This window comes from Prionailurus bengalensis, chromosome A1, assembly GCF_016509475.1.
Source record: "Prionailurus bengalensis isolate Pbe53 chromosome A1, Fcat_Pben_1.1_paternal_pri, whole genome shotgun sequence".
Classification (NCBI taxonomy): domain Eukaryota; kingdom Metazoa; phylum Chordata; class Mammalia; order Carnivora; family Felidae; genus Prionailurus; species Prionailurus bengalensis.
Genome location: NC_057343.1, coordinates 109197352 through 109221476, shown reverse-complemented (window position 1 = coordinate 109221476; position 24125 = coordinate 109197352). Strand labels below are relative to the sequence as shown.

Below are 24125 nucleotides of genomic sequence, written 5' to 3'. Positions count from 1 at the left end.
GTGGAAAATAGATTTCTAGGGTCAAACGTGGATGTTGCAGTTAGGAGTTTGTTGCAGTGATCCAGGTGAGAGATGGCAGGTACACCAAATTAGTGATGGAATTGGTGAGCAGTGGTTGGATTCTGGATATGTTTTGAAAATTGAGCTAATGAAATTAGCTGATTGACTGAATTAGCTGATGTATGAGAAAGAGAGCAGTTGGCTTGAGATTTTTCATTTAAGCAGTAAGAAGGATGGAGTTGCTAGTACTAAAATGGGAAAGATTAAGATGGAACAGTTTCGGTGGAAGAAAGTCAGCTGATTGTTTGAAATGCCTCCTGGACATTATATGAGTCTAGAGTTTAGGAGAAAGCTCCAGGCTAGACTGTCATCAGTGTATGGATGATCTTTAAAGCCGTGAAACTGAGGGATTAAAAAAAAGTAAAGGAGATCCTAGACTTGATTTGTGTAGCATTTCAACAGTTAAAATCTGAAGAGTTGAGAAAACCCACAGAAGAAACGGGATTGGCCATTCAAGTAATAAGAAGAAACAAGATAGAGTACTTTTTTAGGGGGAGCCAAGTGAAGGAAGTGTTTTAAGAAGGTAGGACTGGGGGCGCCTGGGTGGCGCAGTCGGTTAAGCGTCCGACTTCAGCCAGGTTACGATCTCGCGGTCCGTGAGTTTGAGCCCCGCGTTGGGCTCTGGGCTGATGGCTCAGAGCCTGGAGCCTGTTTCCGATACTGTGTCTCCCTCTCTCTCTGCCCCTCCCCCGTTCATGCTCTGTCTCTCTCTGTCCCAAAAATAAATAAACGTTGAAAAAAAAAAAAATTAAAAAAAAAAAAAAAGGTAGGACTGATCATTTGTATCTCATGCTGCTGCTAGTGTGTATGATAAATTTGTATAAAGTAAGAAAATTGTGAATACAAGATAGAACATAAGAATAACTAAAAAAGAAAGACAAGCAAAGTTGTTAGGAGTCCATAGGAAAGAAAAATTATTTCCTCTTGAGAAGATGTTTCATTTGGACTACATCTTAAAGCATGTTTATGATTTTTAAACATAAAGTTTTGAAAATTGGATATCGTAGAATAGCAAGGAAAATAGATATACTTGCCACCCAAAAATAACTATGTAACCTTTTGCTCAAAGTCTTACCCAGGCTATTTCTATATATATTGTACTTTTACTTGATTGGTATTGTTATGCGTACATGTTCTTTTTGTTATGTACATATTTTAAAATACCCATCATTGTAGGGGTGCCTGGGTGGTTCAGTTGGTTGAATGTCTGACTCTTGATTTTGGCTCAGGTGATGATCTCATGGGTTCATGAGATCGAGCCCTGCATTGGGCTCTGTGTTGATAGTGAGGAGCCTCCTTGAGATTGTTTCTCTCCCTCTCTCCATGCCCCTCTCCTGCATGTGTGTGTGCATGCATGCTCACTGTCTCAAAATAAATAAACATTTAAAAAAAAAAACTCATCATTGTAACATACATATTTCTCATGTCATTATAAATCATTCTTAAATATATTTTAGTGGATTTCCTTAAGTAACAATATTTCTATTAGGTTATTTCTTCTTTTTCACAATATAACTACACTGTAGTTAACATCTTGGTGAATTTTTGGAAGACATTCCCAGGAAGTTAAACTAATATATCAGTGGATATAATTAAATTATTAATCCCTTTGATGGTATATGGAACTAACCACCACTACCATACCAACCAGCCATGGATGGTATGGCTGCAGAATTAATGGAAACCAGATCTCAAAGAATGCTTGCCATAAGTTTTGACTTTGTTGTTAAAGCTATCTCCAAATTGTGCTTTAGAATATTAATTTACTGGTATGTTTTTTAAAAGAGAGTGGAATAAGAGGCTGTAGAGGGGAAGACCAGTAAGAATGATCTAGAAAGCAGAGGATGCATTTCAGTAACTTATCAATGACTGAGGCTCATCTGCCTCTAGAGAGTACACTGATGTTTGTTATTCACATGAAGTCTGTCAACTTACTTTTTCAGAAGTTAGACCTTGGTGGCATTTTCTTCAGTTGGCTGCTGTCCCTTTTTTAAAGTATGTTGTTGCCAGAGTCTGTACACATGCATAATATTTAGTTGTGGCTGAACTGACATTTTGGGTTACAGGGAAAATTGTGAAGTTTTGTATAAAACTTGATATATTCAGTCAATATAGAACTCACTAAAGATTACTTTTTAAATGTTTTAATGTTTTGACCATTTTATAACCTAAAGGTGTACATTACAGTACTTACAGTTGTTTGGATATTTGTTCAAGTTTAACATCTTATTTCTTATTATAGCTAAAAGGTAAAGCTTAATGAATGAATACCTTTATGTAAGGTTTTGTCTCTGGGCACTTTGAGAATTATTTTGAAGCCTGTGCTACCTTTTGAGATCTGTAATGTAATCTTAATACTGTACTGCTGGTAAAATTAATAACAGTGTTCAATTCTAGCTAAAGAATATTCACTTTTTTATAAATTGGGAATCTGTCGACAGGTTGTGAAAACATAAGTAAGTTTTACTTAGTTTTTGGGTATACATGAACATGATTTCTGACCTTAAAGTAGTCTGATTTCTTAAAAAGATGTTTAAAATTTCTTAAATTGATTTTTAATCATAAAAGTGATGCAGAAGTACATTCCCTTTGAAAAAGCCTAAAAAATTACAAGGTTATTTTTGACATCTGTATCCTAATCCGGATCCCCTTTTTGTTCACCTAAAGCAAGGCCTCTCAACCTTGGCTAAATATGTTTTAAGAAAGCAAATATTACTAATAACTTGTGATATCTTTCAATAGAATCTTGATGTTCTAGGTTTTATAAAAGGCTTACTTAACAAGCCATTATCTGTGAAATATTAGAGGAAGCCATGAGCTGTTGTTACTGAGTTATCATTGTATCTTGTTCTGTTTGTTAAAAAAAAAAAAAGTAGTTTTATATAATACAGAAACTGTCAATATCATTTTCTCTTTGTCTTGATATTCTTTCATTTGACAGAGTAAAAGATTTAACATTAGAAAATTTTGAATTTTGTTATAATTGTTAATGATCAAGGGTATGTACAGTAAAGCCACTGTAAATATATGTGCCTTCTTTACATCTTTCTAGATAAGGTTGATGGAAAAGTGTTGTGGAAATAAGTGACTTTATCTTTCACTTTTTTTTTCTTCTGTATTTTGCCTGTGATCAGTGTAAGAATTAACTATTTCATTACTTTCAAGGCTATGAAAATGAGCCGGAGATCTGCTGATGCCAGTCAGAGGAGTTTGGCATATAATCGAATAGTTGATGCCCTAAATGAATTCAGGTATGTATTCTCCAGCTTTTCATAATTTAGAGTTGTCTAGCAGTGTACGCAAGATTTATTTAGTTTCTTTAGCTTATTCTAATAAAATTTAATTTTTTGAATTTCTTTGTCCCATGGCCAGATGAGGGTGTATAAATCACTAGGCCAATGGGGCTTTTATGTTATTAAATGTCAAATGGGCTAGGGATTCAGGCACATTTGGGATTCATCAGTGGGATCGTTTTTAGTACCGAACCATTACACACAGCAAATATGAAGAGGAGATCCTCGTTCCAGCAGAAATGTGCTTTGTCTTCCCTGTTGGGCTCCTAGAGACTGGTCAAGTGTACCACCAGTAGTTATTATCACCAGTAGTTTATTTATCTGTTTTAGAAAAACTGGCTTCATATTTGTTCATTGATGACTGAATGGTCTATATTGGGGCAGGGGTCTCCTGGATTGTTGTTTTAAAAGGACTATCACATTTAGAGGGGCGCCTGGGTGGCGCAGTCGGTTAAGCTTCCGACTTCAGCCAGGTCACGATCTCGCGGTCCGTGAGTTCGAGCCCCGCGTCAGGCTCTGGGCTGATGGCTCGGAGCCTGGAGCCTGTTTCCGATTCTGTGTCTCCCTCTCTCTCTGCCCCTTCCCCGTTCATGCTCTGTCTCTCTCTGTCCCAAAAATAAATAAACGTTGAAAATAAATAAATAAATAAATAAATAAATAAATAAATAAATAAAAGGACTATCACATTTTGAAGTGAGAACCTGTTTTAGCTTGTGCTACTTCAGGATTGCTATGGTAAACTATAGGCATGTCACACACATACACATATACCCACATACCTTTTGTTAATGGAGATTACTAAGGGGTGGTATATTTAGTAAATTTGACAGTAAGAGAAAATCTGTGTTTGTTTTCAACTTTTTTATTCTTCATTTTTCTCTTACTGTGTTAAAAGTAAACCACAGTGGAAGTGAATCTGGTTTCTTTGTTTTTTTAACCTCTCTCAAAATGAGAGACTTAATTGCCTGAACAATCTTTTGTATAATATTTGAAATTGAATTACAGATAACCATTAAATAGAAAATCATGGTAAAAATAACCTAACTAATATGGAATGTTTTATCATGTTTTGAATTTATTTAAATTGAGTATACTTTATAGCTGTTGTGTAGTAATCATCCACTGGTCTCAGCTGCTGAGAAGGATAAAATTTTCTAGTCATTCATCTTTTATTTACCATAGTTTTTTAGGATAAAAGGCATTAAAAGTGAGTTTAAATATCTTCCATTTTTGTTCATTAAATTCAGTGGTTAGGGAATGTGTAGAGAAAAATTAGAGAAATAAATTTCAACCTGTATTCTTTCTTTTTTTGTCTTAGAAGGAAATAACTTGCACAAGTGAAAATTATATTGGAGGTGATAGTTTTACTAATTTATATATATATATATGTATGTATATACATATACATACATATATATATACATATATATATACACATATACATACATATATATATACATATACATATATACATACACATATATATATAAATGGTAACATACTAACATCTGATAGGAACAATCTGTGTCTTAGATCTCAGTTTGATTCTGATGCTTTCTTTGTCTTTTCAGACTGTGTTTATTGTCTTTTAGCAATTTTTTGTTGATACAATATGGTGGCAAGGTGCTGGGAATGGAGGAGGAAGTATTCTATAATCTTGTGGTTTAATCTTAGTTCTTTTTGGTGAGCTTGTTTTTAAGTAATATTTTCATGTAAGAATACAATGAATTGAAATAAAAAATGATTGATTTTGTTAAAACTCAAATTGATTTTGTTTGGAACTTAAATTATATTAAAAACTTCCAATTAAAAAGAAAAATGCAGTGCTCAGCTGATCACTAGGCAAATGTAACAAAATGTTTCCCAGACTTGTGGAGTTTGAATCAGGAGGTCTAGAGCCTCACATTTTTATTTCACAATCTGTGTGGAAATTACTAGGTTAAACTGTTTTCAGGGAAAAAAATTACCAAATCTGTACTACTACAATGTTAGGTATATTTGCAAGCCTTCATTGTACAACCATACAGCAACTGCAGCTGTACAGTTCTGAGAAAGGATGTCATACTCCACATTTGAGAATATTATTTTGAAATAATGACTTTCTGGCCTTGGAAATTCTTGAGAGAGATTATGTGTGCTATGGGAGAAGTTCTTTTGTTTTATTGAAACCAAGACATGTTGAACATTGTAACCTGAAATATTATCAGCTGAGTACCATGGTTATTTATACATTTCTCCTGGTTTACGACAGCTTAGCTCTTCACACATTCCCTTGTAGCTCTGGTCATCTCTGTTTACAGAGCTGAAGAATTTTACTCTAACTGCATACTCAAAGAAATTCTAGAGTGATTTCTCTATGAGAAATCTGTAAAATATGCCTTTGTCATGAATATAAGTGGTTTTCAAGAAATATGAAAAGTTATAATCTTCTCAGTTTCTAAATTTAATCTGTAATTTGCTTGAAAGTTCACTCAAAGATTCTTAAGAGTTCTGCTTTTCCTGAAGTGGATACTATACCTTTAAAGTAAAAGAAAGGTGCTCTTAATGATTGGGTATTTTGTTAATAACTTTTAAAAATTTTTGTTTCAGTTGAGTTGTTCTGTTGACTTTAGACTGGAATTATTAAAAATATATGTTTGAACAGAACTTTTGCTTATTTGCCTAAACGAATCCTGTAATATTCTTTTTGAGTTTCACATTTTAACTATTACAAGGCAGTGTGAATCATTGCCCTTGCACTAGAAACTGTTTCTTACATTATTGAATTGATAGTTTTTTCTCTGCAGTCACAAGCTTTGTGGAAAAAGGCCAAGAGTCCCTATTTTAGGTCTGAGGAAACTCTGCCATTATCCAGAGGTTACCAGAATAGTAATATTGTCATAAGATTCATTCCTAGTAGAATACTGATCTTGCTCTTTGGTTATAAAAATTTTTATTCAAAACAATTTTAAATACCTGTGAGTTAATTGCTATATTATTGGGTAGTACGAAAGGCCTAGTCTTAGAATTTTAATATTGCCTAGAATTTACAGTATGTATGATTATATAACCATTGAAAATGTAGGTCATGACTGTATACCTTTCCTTTTGTATTAGTTTGATTATTTTACTTCAGTCACTGTACAGATATGAAAGTCTCTGTAAGTCAGTTAAGCATTCTTACAGAATCTTAAAAATACTTTATAAACTGCTGTAATTTTTGTTAGGTCTATCATTAGTACTTTAATATATACATTTAATCCTTGTTACATACAGATTGTACATTTGTGAATTCACCTACTTGCTGAAATTTATTTATGACCTCAAAATATACTCAGTGTTTTAATGATCATTTGTAACATGTGCAGAACAGTGAAAAAAAATAGAGTAGTCTGATACATTCCTAGATGAGGTTGAACAAGGCATTACTCTGCCTTCTTGTTTCAGCTCTCATTCTATAAACAAGTATCCTTTTTGCATCTATTTAAAGGCACTTTTGGGGCGCCTGGGTGGCGCAGTCGGTTAAGCGTCCGACTTCAGCCAGGTCACGATCTCGCGGTCCGTGAGTTCGAGCCCCGCGTCAGGCTCTGGGCTGATGGCTCGGAGCCTGGAGCCTGTTTCCGATTCTGTGTCTCCCTCTCTCTCTGCCCCTCCCCCATTCATGCTCTGTCTCTCTCTGTCCCAAAAATAAAATAAAAAACGTTGAAAAAAAATTTAAAAAAAATAAATAAATAAAAATAAAGGCACTTTTTTTTTCATTTTGTGCTTCTTGTTAGTGATTTTGCTATTAAAAATCACCCTCGGGGTTCCTGGGTTGCTCAGTCGGTTAAGCTTCCAACTTTGGCTCAGGTCATGATCTCACTGTTTGTGGGTTTGAGCCCCACGTCAGGCTCTGTGCTGACAGCTCAGAGCTTGGAGCCTGCTTTGGATTCTGTGTCTCCCTCTCTAACTGCCCCTTTCCTGCTCACATTCTATCTCTTGAAAATAAACGTAAAAAAAAAAAAAAAATCACCCTCGAGTGTACTGCTGAAATGCTGTCTAATGTTCCTAAGTGTAAGAAGGCAGTGATGTGCCTTACAGACAAAATACATGTAACCTTCATGAATACCTGAGTTACAGTGCTGTTGGCTGTGAATTCAATGTAAATGAATCAATAGTATATTAAATAAGGTATCTGTAAACAGAAACCCACATAAAACAAGGTTATGTATTGAAGGGCTGACAAAAATGTGATGAGAGACTCACAGGAACCTAACTATGTATTTTCCCTAGGTAAAGTGATTCATTGTTCACTAATTCATTGTTTGCATCGGCTTTACAGAACATTGCTGCAAATAATGAGAATCTGTCTTAATTTTTAAATTAAATGATTATTAAAAATTAATAGGTAGTTTTTAAAGTATGTGATTATTTGAGACCAGATGATTAATGAATTTGGGGTAGTTGGGAAGAGGAAGGAAATGATTCACATGCATGCAGAAGCCATGATACCTAGACAGACAAGAAGCATGTTTAGTTAGCAGAGCGATTTGGCAAAGTTGAGGTTCTTGGACTCTCACTTAGACTTTGTGCATATCAAAGAAAACTAAATCAGGCCCACAGTTTACTTCCACCTAAGGTAGTCTTTCATTCTTTAGGGACAGTCAGGAAAAATAAGGGGTCAGGTAACTAAAAATTCTTACCTTTCTTACCACTGAAAATTAGGGCATAATCATTAGGGGAGAGGAGAAGAAAATACTATTATTTCTAGATTGCTAGTAACAACATAGAGTTGTGTATAATGAGAAGCTCCATTGCATAATTAATTTCTTTGCCTTCTTTGCATTTGATACACTCTGAGGTTGTAGTACCTAGTCTTAAGCATCAAAACATTAAAGCTAATGCCCTCAGTGGACCACTATACCAAGGTTAGTGATCTGGCTCTGCCCAATGACACATGGACTTGTAGTAGTCTCTAATATGCTTAAGAAACTCATGGAAAATTAATCGATCAGCTCATTCATTCATTTATACAGTATTTCTTTTCATCAGAAAGTACATTCACATGGTTAAAGACACAAAATATGCTGAGAAATCTAATAATGAAAAAGAAATGAACCATATCCTCTCTTTCCCATCCCCATTCTTAACTTCTCAAGAACACTCTGACCTATTTCTTTTATTTACCTCCACATTACTAAACAGTATACTTACTGTAGATATTTCTTGATTTATCAATTTTGGAGCATTTCTAATTCCTGCCATGAGTTTATACCTGCCTGTTGGCCCTTCAGCTTTAGTATAGCTCTAGCACTAGCTTGAGTTCTGGTAAATTTTCTACTTTCTTTGATTATTTATTTTCCTCTGTCTTCTCTGTCTTGAATTCTTTTTGTTAGTAACTGGCATTCCTGAACTGACCTTTTATGTCTTTTTTATGTTTTCCTTTTTTTGAATGTATCATTTTCTATTTCCTCTGGAGTCATTTTTTGTGAGTGTGTGTTTCTGTTTTTCTGGTTGTGTCCCTCTCTCCTTGGAGGCTCTCCCTCTATATCAGGATTTGGGTCGCCCTTCCACAGCTGAGAGTGAAGCACTAAAATACAGGTTGGGAGTTCTGTACATAATTAGGCTCAAACTGGAGAACTTTACTTTAAGGTGGTGGTTCTGAACCTGTTTTTATTATCACTTCCTGAAGGAGCATATATAAGACATTTTTTTCTCCTAATTGCTGTCCCTTCTTCCCATTAAATTTTAATATCACAAGATTCATTGTGTATCTATTTACATACGGTGAAATCTTCGAGTATCGGTAAGGCTTTGAGCAAGGTTATTTCTCTGGGCTAGTCAGTTGCTACATCTGTTCTTCTAGTCTCTAGTCATTCTGTGGAAAAATAGGGGGTGCAGAAAGGGGTCATCAGCCATTTATGGACCTTGAATTAGTCTCCCTGTTTACAGTCCTCTATAACTCCTGTCCTAACTTTACCAGGCATTTGTCAGTCTCGAGCCTCTTCTTGTTTCATTGGAGGAGATTAGCTATGTATGTGTCTCCTTCTGTGAGCACTGTAACCCATATCATCATCTACCTTAACACTTCACTTAACATTCCTTTCTGTGTTTTATGTTCTAGAATTTTATTACATGTATAATTTAAATTTTAAGTCCGATTATTCCCCATTTTTATTTGCTATAGTAATTTATCTCTTGGGGCGCCTGGGTGGCTCAGTCAGTTAAGCTTCTGACTTCAGCTCAGGTCATGATCTTGCAGTCTGTGAGCTCAAGCCCTGTGTCAGGCTCTGTGCTGACAGCTCAGAGCCTGGAGCCTGCTTCAGATTCTGTGTTTCTGTCTTTCTCTGCCCCTCCCTTGCTTCATACTCTTGTCACTCTCTCAAAAATAAATAAACAGTTAAAAAGATTTTTTTTAATCTGTCTTTGGATCCTTAACGGGTGTTCATTTGGGACCTCAGAACTGAACGGGATAAACATTGGTGCTCACTTTTCCATCTTACCTGGACATCCTTAATAGGCTTTAAAAATAAACATTTTCAGCTATTCCTAGTTTATATTTGAATCATATTTTTCTCTGTAAAATGCCTTTAATTCTTTTCCATTTGTTTATTTTCAAGTTCTCAGCCATGATATTATGCCCTACCAAGAACTCATTAATGTGACCTGTGTTTGTCACTTTTATCCATTGTAATATATTGTGTTCATGCTGGGTCAAGATTCAGTAAAATTTATACAGGCAAGATAATTCTTTTCCTTTTTTTGGGTTCTAGGTGTTAGAGAATTATGCTTGGGGTGCTTGGGTGGCTCAGTAGGTTTAGCGTCTGACTTCAGCTCAGGTCATGATCTCACCGTTTGTGAGTTCGAGACCTGTGTTGGGGCTCTGTGCTGACACTGTGGAGCCTGGAACCTGCTTTGAGTTCTATGTCTCCTTCTCTCTCTGCCCCTCCCCCACTCTCTTATGTGTGCTCTCTCAAAAATAAACATTAAAAAAATTAAAAAGAAAAAAGAATTATGCTGAAGTAGGTATTAGACCTATGGAGATCTCAGATAACTTTCTAGAGTTGTACTTTCTAATATAGTAGCCATTAGCCACATGTGGATACTTGAATTGTTTTTTGGTACTTAATTTAAATAAAATTAAAGTTAAAATCAATTAGTCATACTGACCACATTTTAAGTGTTAAGTAATCACATATGACTAGTGGGTGCCATCTTGGACAGCACAGATACAGAACATTCCCATCACTGTGGAAAAAAAGGTTCTATCACATAGCACTGTTGTAGAGAGTAGAAAGTAGGACACAGTTCTGTATCTTCCAAAAGATCAACTAGTTTCTTAAGCCTCAGCTTTGTAGCATTTGCTTAATCTGAGTGTATAGGACTTGGCTGAATAGATATTAATGTGGAAGTAAAATGATTAATATTTTAAAGGTGTCCTTGAAGCCTTAAGGAGAGAGTGTAATTCATGGGTCTAGCTGTTGTCTAAGTAAATGCAAGAGAGAGCCAGAAAAGCGTCATCATAATTGTGCAATAATGCTTTCTTCTGTTGATTCAAGGAAAAACATCAGAAGATTGAGAGTCATAAAATACAGAGTGCAGATATAGTGTCCTTAGAACTCTACTAAAGAGTCTCAGCATAGGCAACAATATGATGCCAATAAACTATTGTTTTGAGTGGGTGTATGGATAAGCTATTATCCAATACAGAATATTTTTCTCCTCTAGGTTGTTGATTATTTGCATTATATTTAAGTATGGCATATACCTTACAAACGAAGAACTGTAAGGGCTTTAGAAATTATCTGGTTCTATACTTTCATTTTTATGGGTGGCAGAAACTGATGCCTAAAGTAGGGAAGTAATTAACCCAAGTAATTAACCAAGTTCTATACTTTCATTTTTATGGGTGGCAGAAACTGATGCCTAAAGTAGGGAAGTAATTAACCCAAGAGCACACAGTCATCAGGGGCAGAGACTGCATCAGAACCATCATATATGAGTTCATGTGCAGAGCATTCCTGTGTTACTATGCTGGTGACAAAGAAGGAATGACTTGATTGATTTGGTCCTTTTGAAAGTTTTTATAATCTACCTGTGAGGCCCAACCTGACAATATAAACTTTAAGAGTATGTATGTAGTTCTGGGAACTATGAATTTCATAATGTGTTTTCCTCTTTTTAGAACAACAATTTGTAATCTTTATACAATGCCACGAATTGGAGAGCCTGTCTGGCTTACAATGATGTCGGGGACTCCAGAAAAGAACCAGCTTTGCCATCGTTTCATGAAGGAGTTCACATTTCTAATGGAAAATGCTTCCAAAAATCAGTATGGCTTTCTCTCTTTCTTTTTGTATATCTATCTTAGTTATTATTTACTATAACGTGGTTACCTATATTTTGATCAAACTCAGTTACAAAAGTGAAATAATTAACTGTTATCCTTGGAATTATTTCATATTATTAATAACCAAAACTGAATTCCAAAAGATAGTTAAGAGATAGGATATGCAGTGCCCTGCATGGCTCAGTTGGTTAAGCGTCCGACTTTAGCTCAGGTCATGATCTCATGGTTTGTGAGTTCGAGCCCCACATGGGGCTGCTGTCACCTTGGAGCCTGCTTCAGATCCTCTGTCCCCCTCTCGCTGCCCCTCCCCCGCTTGTGCTTTCTTTCTGAAAAATAAACATTTTTTAAATATTAAAAAAAGAGATAAGATATAGAAGTCCACAGAATATTATGAATGAAAAACTGTAAAAAGATCTTTAATTATGTGTTAACTTAAGGACTTAAAGTTCCTGACAATTTAACAATTCTCTGCGGCTTCCCATTTTTTGGTGAGTCATATCCACTTACAGTTTCATTCTATAGAAAATAAGTAAAACAAACAAACAAAAAAAACCCAAAACAAAACAAAAACAAACGAAGTGCCAGGATTCCAGTGATACATATTTAATGTGATCTTTTATCATACTTTTTTCTTCTAACCATTACATCAGATTCCTAGAATCCAGATGAATAATTTAGATGTTTTATTCTTTTAGATGGTAGACAAAGTTTGCTTAAAATGTTCCTTCATTTTCCTATTCAGTAATATGGAAATATATAGACTTGTTGGTTGATTCATTAATTTTGCAGAAACTAGTTTTTCAAGTAAAATGGTAGTTTTGTTTTGTAGTTATGATCAGAAATAGCCCTGTGTGAATATTGCTGTTATTTCAAGGATTTTTTTTAACCCCTACTCGACCAAAAACCTTGTTAATATTTATTTTCATCCAGGTGATATATCTTTTCTTTTTCTTTTCTTCTTTCCTCTCCTTTTTTAATGCTGTTTGGCTACATGAGAATGTGTAGTCTCTTTACTTTATTCTCTTGCTGCATTTTACGTTAGGTCTAATGAAGGCAATTTGGAATATGATAGCTGTGTTTTTGTTTTCAGATTCTTGCCAGCACTCATTACTGCAGTTCTGACCAATCATCTTGCCTGGGTTCCAACAGTCATGCCAAATGGACAACCACCTATAAAAATATTTTTAGAAAAACATTCCTCTCAGAGTGTGGACATGTTGGCAAAGACTCATCCATATAACCCACTTTGGGCACAACTAGGTATGTCTGAAAACCCTTACGTTATGCATAATACTTAGGCTTTTGTGTAACTGTCTGGAGTTACTTTATAGCAAAAACAAAAATAAAGAAATAAGATGTTCTCTTTTACCTCCTCCATTCTAAAGCACTTCTTTACTTGTCCTTTCATGTCTTATCCCCATATTAAGTGGTATCTGTTCCTTAGAGATATAGAACTGCAGTGGGAACAAGAGAAGAAGCAGGATGAAGACTGGTTTACTAGTAACTTCAGGGTCTTGAGGGTGTTTTACATTACATACTTTCCTGGGAAGCATGGATCACAGTCACTTGTGATAGCTAGACTAAATCTGGTTAACTGAGAGGCAATCCTTGAGGTTCCTGTTTTCCACTTTTGTTTTTTTGTTGAGTAATTTTGGAAAATGTTTCCATTAGTGCAAGGCCGTGTTAAAAAAATGAATAACTGAGGAGAGAGGAGATAGTTGATTAGTTGACGGTCACTAGGCAGGCATTGTAGCATGATGCTTAAAAGTGCAGGCTGTGAGGGCAGGGTGAGGGTGGCTCAGTTGGTTAAGCATCTGACTTCAGCTCAGGTCATGATTTCGCAGTCCGGGAGTTTGAGCCCTGTGTCAGGCCCTGTGCTGACAGCTCAGAGCCTGGAGCCTGTTTTGGATTTTATGTCTTCCTCTCTTTCTTCCCCTCCCCTACTTACGCTCTGTCAGTCAAAAATGAATAAATGTTTAAAAAAAATTTTTAAAAAAGGACAGGCTGTGAGTTAGGCAGACCACATTTGGATTGTAGTCTCTTTGTTTACAAATTGGGGATAATAATAATAGATAGTACATACTTCATAAAGCTGTGGAAATTAAATAAAATAATATGTGTAAAGTGCTTAGAACAGTGTGAGGTAAATGTGGCTGCTGTTACTCCTGCTCTTACTCTGTTGCTGTTAGGGCATGGGGGAGGAGTCCAATGAGAACATTTTGATGACTTGGTAGAAACTTCCCTTAGGTTGTGTTGATGAGTGAGCTTGTCAGGCAGGTGGTCATGTAACTTATTCATGTAACTTCCCTTCTTTTCTCTTTCTTCCCTCTCTTCCTTCTTCCTTTACTTTCATCTAGTTAATCGTGGAATAATTGACATACAGCCAACACATGCATAAAACACACAATTTTGTAAGTTTTGATATATATGTCAAAATATGAATGCCTCTGAAACCATTACCAAAATGAGGATGATAAACATACCCATTGCTTCCAAAAGTTTCCTCATGTAATCTCTCCCTCCTTTCCCTACCTACTCTCCCTACTCACCTTCCTTTCCATACCCAGGCAGCTGTTGGTCTGCTTTCTGTCACCATAGATTACTTTGCAATTCTAGATATAAATGGAATCATACAGTACATGGTTTTTTTTTCTGTCTGACTTTTTTCATTCAACATAATTACTTTGAGATTCACCTATGTTGTATATATTCATAGTCAATCCCTTTGTTATGCTAGGTAGTATTCCATTATATGGATATTAACTTTTTTCAAATCAAGTATTCAGTGGTATTTTTTTATTTGGACATATCAAATTTATTTTCAATTCTACAATCACTTATTGAGTGCATGATATATGTAAGGTCCTGTGCAAAGAATATTGGGGGGTATGAAAGGTGAAATGTAGTTCTTGGTATCAAGAAGTGGATAGTTTATTACTGAAGGTAATAAATAGAACAATAATAATAACAATGACAAATTATCGTCAACAAATACGGGGATAATTCAAAGAGGAACTGTAAGAGAAATGAAAAGTTGAGTGAGAGTTCAGTTATGGAAGTTTACTTTTGCCCAACAGAGGATGCTTGGGTGGAAAGCTTTGGAGTGGCAGAGATAACAGGGGAAATGGTAAGTTCATAGCATGAGGAAAAGGGGTCTTCATGTTAAAAGTGCTGAGTAGAATGAGTGTTTCATTTTATGTAGTTTGCTTTAAGTGGGACTTTGTGTGAATAATGATGGAAAAGGGTAACTATAAGAAAATAAACCTAGAAAAGTAAAGTAGAACCAGTCATGAAAGTCTCATTTGCCATGCCAGAACAGTTCAGTTTATTTGGTAATTTGTGGGAACCTTAGGAGTAGTTTTGAATAGTGGCATGATGGCATTAGAGCCAGTGTATTAACCAGAGGGGAAGAATTGTCATTATATTGTTTATAGCATATATTTATTTGAGACCTGTTTATGTTTAAACAATGTAGAGGTTAAGTTTTAAAGTGTATATGCAAACAACATGCTAAAATTGAATTAAATTTAAATTAATGACTGTATTCTCCATTTTTAAGTGTACTTTGGCAACTGTGTCTTCTAATTTGAGCTATAGCATAAATACAGAAATTTATATTGATGACTCTTAGGTTCCCCTCCTCCCCTTTTTTATGTAATGGCTGTTTATGTCTCACATGGATGTAAAAGTGAAAATGAACTACATGGCTAAATGTGTTGCCCTTTCTTTTCCTCTTAGGTTAGTTAGGTCTCACTCTTCTGGTCCTTTCTGGCCTTTTCTGAGTACTAAACCCTTTAGGAAATGGAAGGGGAAATGGGCTTTTAAAAAGCTAGTTTTGGGTCCTCGGTAGGGCAATAAAAGTTACTGTTCACGGATGTGATTTAAATCAAGAAAGATCAGATATGTGATGTGACTACTCCAGTTCTGCTCCATTCTACCGTTGCTTCCTTTTCTCCTTGCTCCCCAGTAGAGGTTTTGCTTTTTCTTCTCTGCTTTGAGTGCAGCTATAGAATCCTTTTGCACATAGTCCTTAGGTAGAGCTTCTCTATCCCACTGAAGTGCTCTGTGTGAGGACTGGCACCGAGAATATTCTTGATAAATGTGAGTGTCACAATGGACTCTTTGGTTGAAGTTTCAGAACCAGTAGCTGCCTAAGGAGGAATCTGGAAAACCTCTCTGTTCACCTTTCTCTTTGGCTAACAAAGAGATTCATTCATCTTATCATATCCTCCTGAATAGTCGCTCACGTATGAAAGAACTAAGAATAAAACCTGAGCTAGCCCTCATACAATAAGATTAGCTTTCCGATCATTGAAAATAGCCTGCTTAGTTAGCTACATGAATAGGCGATGTGTCCATTAACTGGTTTTTCCATTTCAGGGGACTTGTATGGCGCTATTGGCTCTCCTGTACGGTTGGCAAGGACTGTAGTGGTTGGCAAACGACAAGACATGGTCCAGAGGCTGCTTTATTTTCTTACTTATTTTATAAGATGCTCTGAACTTCAAGAAACCCATCTTTTAGAAAATGGAGAAGATGAAGCCATCGTTATGCCAGGCACTGTAATTACTACCACTTTGGAGAAAGGTGAAATAGAAGAATCTGAGTATGTGCTTATCACAATGCACAGAAACAAAAGCAGTTTGCTCTTTAAAGACACAGAAGAAACAAGGACTCCTAATTGTAACTGTAAATATTGCAGTCGTCCACTCCTGGGACAAAATATGGAGAATGTTTCACAACAAGAGACAGAAGAGATTCAAAACAGCTCTAAGGAGCTACTAGGAATTTCAGATGAGTGCCGTATGATTTCTCCCTCTGACTGCCAAGAAGAAAATGCTGTTGATGTTAAACAGTTCAGAGATAAATTAAGAACTTGCCTTGACACCAAGTTGGAGACCGTTGTTTGCACAGGATCTGCTCCAGTAGACAAATGTGCCTTGTCAAAATCAGGCTTAGAGCCAGCAGAGGAAACATGGCATAATGAGGAATTGCTGGGTTCAGGTAATCACACAGGCAAAGTGTTGAGATCCACGGGAATGGTTGTGGAAAAAAAACCTCCAGATAAGCTTGTGACTGCTGCATTTTCTTGTGAAGCATCCCAGACAAAGGTTACTTTCTTAATTGGAGATTCTATGTCACCTGACTCAGATACTGAACTCAGGAGTCAGGCAGTGGTGGATCAGATTACCAGGCACCACACCAAGCCACTGAAGGAAGAAGGAGAGGCTGTTGTTGATCAGCAGCATCAAGAAACTAAACAAACAACTAAGGACCAATCCGGAGAGTCTCCTATACCAAACGTAGTTTCTGGAGAGCCCTGTGAACTTCCCTGTTGGAATCATTCAGACCTAGAAAGCATGAGCTTATTTGATGAATATTTTAATGATGATTCAATTGAAACTAGGACTATTGATGATATTATTGCAGTTAAAACAAGTACAGACAGTAAAGAACACTGCTGTATGTTAGAATTTTCAAAAGGATTGTGTACTACAAATAGCAAACAGAACAGTGAATTTTGTAAATGTGTAGAAACAGTTCACCAAGATTCATGTAAAACCTGCTTTCCTCAGCAGGACCAAAGAGATAAACACTCCATTCTTGTCCCCCATGGGGATAAAGAGACTTCAGAGAAAAAAATTGCTATAGGAACTGAATGGGACATTCCAAGGAATGAAAGTTCAGATAGTGCCCTTGGGGATAGTGAAAGTGAAGATGCAGGTCATGATATGACTAGACAAGTAAGCAGTTATTATGGAGGAGAGCAAGAAGATTGGGCAGAAGAAGATGAGATACCTTTTCCTGGGTGAGTAAGAAGTTTTAACCTATAATAGACTCCCTCTAAATATGTACCATTCTTTTGTTTAGGTGGTCTTTAATATAAAAGAAGAGATCATTGTCCTGGACAGATTTTCTTTTATTATCATGTGCTCTTACTCATAGGAAAGATTAAAGGCTAAGCCCTCCAGGCACCCCAGAAAGGCTCAATGAAGGCATTAAAGACAAGTATATTTGTGTGTGGGAAATTCTTTACTGCTTAGGAGTTTTCAAGCCATTAAAGAATGAATTATGCCCCCAAATATATGCTGAGCCCAGCAACTAGAGAGAGGTAATCACGGAGAAGGTGGGAAATGGCTATTGGAAATAAATTTGGCCAAGACTAAAAGGAAAAACAGGGAATGATACTCTCAGTCAAATATACAAGGAGTAGATTTGTATTTGGGAAATGTTATATTCCAAGCTTTGGGTTTGTGATGTATTTAACTACTTTGTTTTGAATGATGGTATTCATTTTCTGATTGTATTAAGAATGCATTACATACCAAAGGGACAGCATTCCTGATGACTGTTAAGAAAGTTTTATACTTACCTCCTTACATAGCTGTTCATCTACCCTCTTTTCTTGATAGGAAGGAGTACTTTGTGATCTGATTGATCACTTAGGCCAGTTTTTACTTAACGATGATTTTACTCTGTATTTTATAGAAAATGATGGTACTAGAAATATGGAGTAGTAGAGTCCAAGAAGTTTTTTATTGATACAATATGTTTGTTACTAATTAGATATGCCTTCTTTTGGGACTTTTCTTCCAGGTCAAAGTTAATTGAAGTGAGTGCTGTTCAGCCCAACATTGCCAACTTTGGGAGGTCCTTGTTGGGTGGCTACTGCTCATCTTATGTGCCTGACTTTGTTCTTCAAGGAATTGGTAGTGATGAGAGGCTCCGTCAGTGTCTGGTGTCAGATTTGTCTCATGCTGTGCAGGTGAGTTACCTTCCCTGCTCTTGAATGTATTTAGAATGAACTTTGTTTACTGACAGAACCCCAAATTATCTTGTATTTTTGGTCATACTTTACTATGTACCAGTCACTGTACTCTGAATCTGTCACTTTTGCACCTGCATGTTTGTGCCTGTCACCATGAAAGCAAGTAAAGAGTTTCAGGAATCTATGCAAACAGAAATGTGAAATGCGGAGAGTATTATATATATTCATGGATGTTCATCGTCAGATCATTTATGGTATCAAAAAAATTGTAAATGCTTAAATGTGAATGCAGTTATTTTCTTAATTTCATTTTCAGATTGTTCATTGCTTGTATATAGAAATACATTTGATTTTTGTATATTGATCTTACATTCATCTGCCCTGCTGAACTCATTTTTTAGTTACTAAAGTTTTGTGTCTGGATTCCTTAGGTTTTTCTACATATAGGTTCATGTCATCAATGAATAGACAGTTTTACATTTTCCTTTCCTGTGTGGATACACTGTGTCTTTCTTGCCTGATTTTACAGCCTAGAACCTTCACTAGAGTTTCATAGAAGTGCTGATAGTGGACAGACTTGTCTTTTTCCTGATATTAGGGGAAAACATCAAGTCTTTCATTGTTTAGTATGATGTTAGCTGTAGGATTCTTATAGATGCCCTTTATCAGATGGAAAGTTTCTTCCTATTCCTAGTTTTTTCATCCCCCCCACCTTTAAATGATCATTTGGTTTTCTTCTTTAAACTGTTAATGTGATAGATTACATTGATTGATTTTTAGATGTTAACCAACTCTTGTATTCCTGGGAAAAAAATCCCATATAGTTCTTTTATATATTACTGGATATGATTTGCTAGTATTTTGTTATGGATTTTGGAATCTGTATTCATGAGGGATATTAGTCTGTAGTTTTGTTGTGATATATTTGCGTAGCTTTAATATCAGAATAATACTTGCCTTATGGAATGAGGTGGGACATATTCCTTTCTCTGTTTCCTGGAAGAGTTTCTGGAGAATTGGTATTATTTTTTTCTCCAAATGTTTGATAGAATTCATCTGTGAAGTAATTTGGACCTGGACTTTGTAAAATAAGAATTTTTAAATTACTGATTCAACTTCTTGTTCCAGATCTATTCCAATTTTCTATTTCTTCCTGAGTCAATTTTGATAATTTTTGTCTTTCTAGGAATTATTTACATTTAAGTGATCTGATTTATTAGTTGGGATAAGATGGTTCATATCCCCCTTCTTTCATTCCTGATTCTTACAATCTGTGTTTTTCCTTTTTTTTTCTCCCTCCTAAAAGTGGAATATTCCAAAGAAGAGTTCATTCATGGCTTGACTTCCTAATAGTTATTTTGGGCCCTTATGTATCAAAGATGAATAGGCTGTGGCCCATGGGACAATAGGCTTGTTACATTGGAACATGACCACACCCATTTATATATTCTGTGACTGTTTTCTTGCTTCACCAGCAGAGTTGAGTCATTGAAACAGAGACCTTATAGTCCTTAAATATTTTGTCTTGTTCTTTATAGAAAAATTTGCTGATTCTTTATCCTTGTGTGTTAATTTTGTTCAACTTTTGTTTTCACTGAGTTTTCTCTCTTTTTCTGTCTTTTGTTTCATTGTTTCCTATCCTAATCTTTATTATTGCTTCCCTCTGCTTGCTGTGAATTTAGTTTGCTCTTTTTTGTTAAGGTGGAAGCTTAGGTTATTAATTTGAAGCATTCTTTCTTTTCAAATGTATGCATTTAGCTCTAAATTGTCCTCTGAACACTACTTTACCCAAAGTTCATAGATTTTGACATGTTGTTTTTGTTTTCATTCACTTCAAAATATTTTCAAATTTGTCTTCCCATTTCTTTGACCCAGGGGTTATGTAGAAGTATGTTTTTAATCCCCATATATTTGTAGAATTCTTAAATTTCCTTTTCTTGATTCCTAAATTAGTTCCATTGTGGTCAGAGAACAAACGTTGTATGATTTTAGTCCTTTTAAATTTATTGAGTCTTGTTTTATGGCCCCGCATGTGGTGTATCCTGTTCCATGTGTAGTTGAAAAAAACAGTCAGCTGTTGTTGGGCACAGTGTACTATAGATGTCCAGTCAAGTTGGTTGATGGCTTATTTAGGTTTCTATGTCCTTGCTGATTTTGTCTAGTTGTTCCATTGTTTAGTGAGCATGGAGTATTGAAGTCTCCACCTTTGTTGAATTTTCTGTTTCTTTCTTTAATCCCATGTATCACTCTAATAAATTTTTTTTTTCAACGTTTATTTACTTTTGGGACAGAGAGAGACAGAGCATGAACGGGGGAGGGGCAGAGAGAGAGGGAGACACAGAATCGGAAACAGGCTCCAGGCTCTGAGCCATCAGCCCAGAGCCTGACGCGGGGCTCGAACTCATGGACCGCGAGATCGTGACCTGGCTGAAGTCGGACGCTTAACCGACTGCGCCACCCAGGCGCCCCACTAATAAATTTTTTTAACAAAACCTTCCCCCTTTCCCCTGTGAGAACAACAGCAACAAGGAATAGAGAAAGTCAACGGGGAAATCATGAGTGAGAAAATATGGCTCAGTGAGCAAGCAGTCCTTTAATTATTAGCCAGAAAGGTTTAAACCTGTTGTGTTGGTAGTAAATTATCTAAAGTTGTAAACTTTGGTGTTTTATTATATAGTAGGGAAATTATGAAAAATCTAGATAAAAACAAAGTTTGAAAGAAAACTTATCAAGACTTGTTTTTTTTAATTAATTTATTTTGAGAGAAAGAGAGAGAGAGAGAGAGAGAGAGAGAGTGTGTGTGTGTGTAAGCGAGGGAGGGACAGAGGAGAGAGAGAATCCCAAGCAGGCTCTGCACTGTTAGCTCAGAGCCCGACATGGGGCTTGCTCCCACAAATTGTGAGATCATGACCTGAACTGAAATCAAGAGTCAGACACCCAACGAACTGAGTCACCCAGGCACCCCAAAACTCATGTTCTTTATATTTAAAAGCCATCTTGCTCAAACCTTTAACACCAATCAGATAAATGTTTATTGACATACTATGTTCTGAACATGGTGCGAATAGTCCATGGGATATATAGATGAAAAAGAAATAGCTTCTGATCTCAAGTTATTTACTCACTCTCAAGTTAGGGAAGTATATGAGTAAGTGTAGTATAATACATAAAAAAAATACATGCCTGAGAAAGATAATAAAAAGTAATTTAATGCTTTACAGGAAACAATTTATATCAGTTAGTGGTGTTTGTCCTTCAGAGTACAGCCTCCATTTCTGGTTTTTGGGTTTTTTTGTTTCACTTCTGTCCTCCTGCTGCTGATGTAGTATGTAGTAAACATTTGTTGAAATACTTGGTTAGGAAATCCAATGTGGATCCTTCTAATGCACTGTGTCCTCTTGTCTTTATGTCTTATCTTAGTTATTCAGTCTCTTTTTTCCCTTCATCTGTACCCATTAGCACACACTGTGTACTTTGATACTGTCTCTGGAAGCCTCGCTTTGGAAGGGGTGACTGTCTCCTATTGAAAACAAAACATTTCCGTTTTAAGGGTTTTACCTTAGGAAGAGAAGGAATATTAATAGTAATAAGCAGTTTTTATTGTAGCCTTAATATGTGCGAGGGACTTAAATGTAATACCTCACCTAATTTTATGGTAATAATTTTATGATACTTATTTTTATCATTCGTATATTTCAGACATAGCACAGAGAGTTACATTAGATAGGGAATGGCAGAGCTAGAAGTCAGTCCTGATCTGCCTTTAGTAATGCTTTTAAGCTTCTGTGCTTAATATATACAAAACACTGGGTCACCTGGGTGGCTCAGTTAGTTAAGCCTCCAACTCTTGATTTCTGTTCAGGTCATGGTCTCATGGTTTATGAGTTCAAGCCCTGTGTCAGGTTCTGTGCTGACAGTGCAGAGCCTGTTTAGGATTCTCTCTCTCCCTCTCTCTCTCTGTGCCCTTCACTCTGCACATGTGTGCTCTCTCTCTTTCTCAAAATGAATAAACTTTAAAAAAGAATACACACACACACACACACACACACACACACAGACAAAACACCATCCCTGAAACATACCATCTCTAAAACAGATGTACGAAGTTAATGCAAATAAAACAGCAAATTGGCATTACAAAAACAAAGCTTGCAAGACTTTTATTATTAGCGGTTGTACTTCTGTTGCTCTTGGAGTCATTCCACTGTGGTGTAAAAAGTAAGCTTTCTGTCTTCTGCCCTCTCCTTATATTTTCATTTAGTTATAGTTTATAGTCTTTTCTTCTTATATTTTCATTTAGCTATAGAAGATATTTTATTATCAAAGCAGATTACAGTAAAAGTTTTTTAAGTTTATTTATTTTGAGAGAGAGAGAGAGAGCATGTGCAAGAGGGGGAGGGGCAGAGAGAGAGTCCCTGAGCTGTCATTGCAGAGCCTGACATGGGGCTCACTCCCACAAACCCAGAGACTGTGACCTGAGAGCTGAAATCAAGAGTTGGATGCTTAACGAACTGAGCCATCCAGGTGCCCCAGATTACAGAAAATTTAATGAGGAAGTGAAAACTAAAATACTAAACTTAATCTCAGAATTAAGAGATTGAATCTTCTGTCATTCATTTTTCTGTATTCATGTTTAAGGTTTATATTTGATGGTTTTAATTACTGTGTGCTTATAATTTATCAACATTACATTTAACATGAGAATGATTTCTCATGCACCTATATGGAAAACCATGTAGGAGTTTTTAATACATAAATCATGAGGATAGTACTTAAAAAACAATACAGTCTTATTCTTCTGAACTATATCGTGGAGTGGCTTTTCTTTTTCTCCTCACTTTCTAAGAAAAGAGGCATTTTTCTCATTACCAAATCAATGTATATTTACTATATATAAAATACTGAAATATGTAGGAAGCTGAAAACAAGTTTTCCCAGCTCTACCATGAAGTGGCAGACATTCTTAATATAAAAACCTCTTCCAGTCATTATGTAGTATGTGGCATCTGGTAAAACCCAAACTTTGCCACTTCCTATCTGTGAATCCTAAGACAAGATATTTAATCTTATGGAACCTAGATTTCCTTGGGTATAATGAAAGCAATACTAATGTTTATATACCAGAGTTATACTGTGTGGTGTGTTGTATATATTAGGTTCTTTGTGTCTTACAGTTTCTTGTCATTGTTTTTATTCTATGTATATTGGTATGTGTGTGTATATATATACATTTTATATATGTACCTAATTGGGGACTTTTATATATACATATACATATTTTTTATATATAGTATATATATGTATATATGGTTTTGATCATTCCCCCCCACAAACTTTATTTTTTATCTAGATTTGCCATAATTTTTCTGCAATATAGTAAATCACTAAAATTTACATTTTTATGTATAAATACATATTTATATATATTATACATGTATATAAAATGCATATGTACCTTGTTTATATATATATATATATACAGTATGTATGTATATGGTATTATATTTAATTTCTTTTTAATGTTTGTTTATTTTTGAGAAAGATGTAGACAGAGTGCAAGTGGGGGAGGGGCAGAGAGAGAGGGAAATACAGAATCCAGAATCTGAATAGACTTCACGCTCTGAGACTGTGAGCACAGATCCTGACGTGGGGCTAGAACTCACGAACTGTCAGATCATGACCTGATCTGAAGTCG

The 24125-nt window shown here is 35.8% G+C and overlaps 1 protein-coding gene across 2 annotated transcripts in view; it reads left to right on the top strand.

The window, feature by feature from the left end:
* The window catches only part of FNIP1 (folliculin interacting protein 1), a 155602-nt gene that overhangs the window by 116098 nt on the left and 15379 nt on the right, over positions 1–24125 (top strand). For both annotated transcript variants that reach the window (XM_043587069.1, XM_043587060.1), the window contains 5 exons: positions 3226–3311; positions 11497–11643; positions 12752–12921; positions 16042–17470; positions 18259–18427. In XM_043587069.1, the coding sequence (XP_043443004.1) occupies positions 3226–3311; positions 11497–11643; positions 12752–12921; positions 16042–17470; positions 18259–18427 (2001 nt within the window). The remainder of the gene's footprint in view (positions 1–3225; positions 3312–11496; positions 11644–12751; positions 12922–16041; positions 17471–18258; positions 18428–24125) is intronic.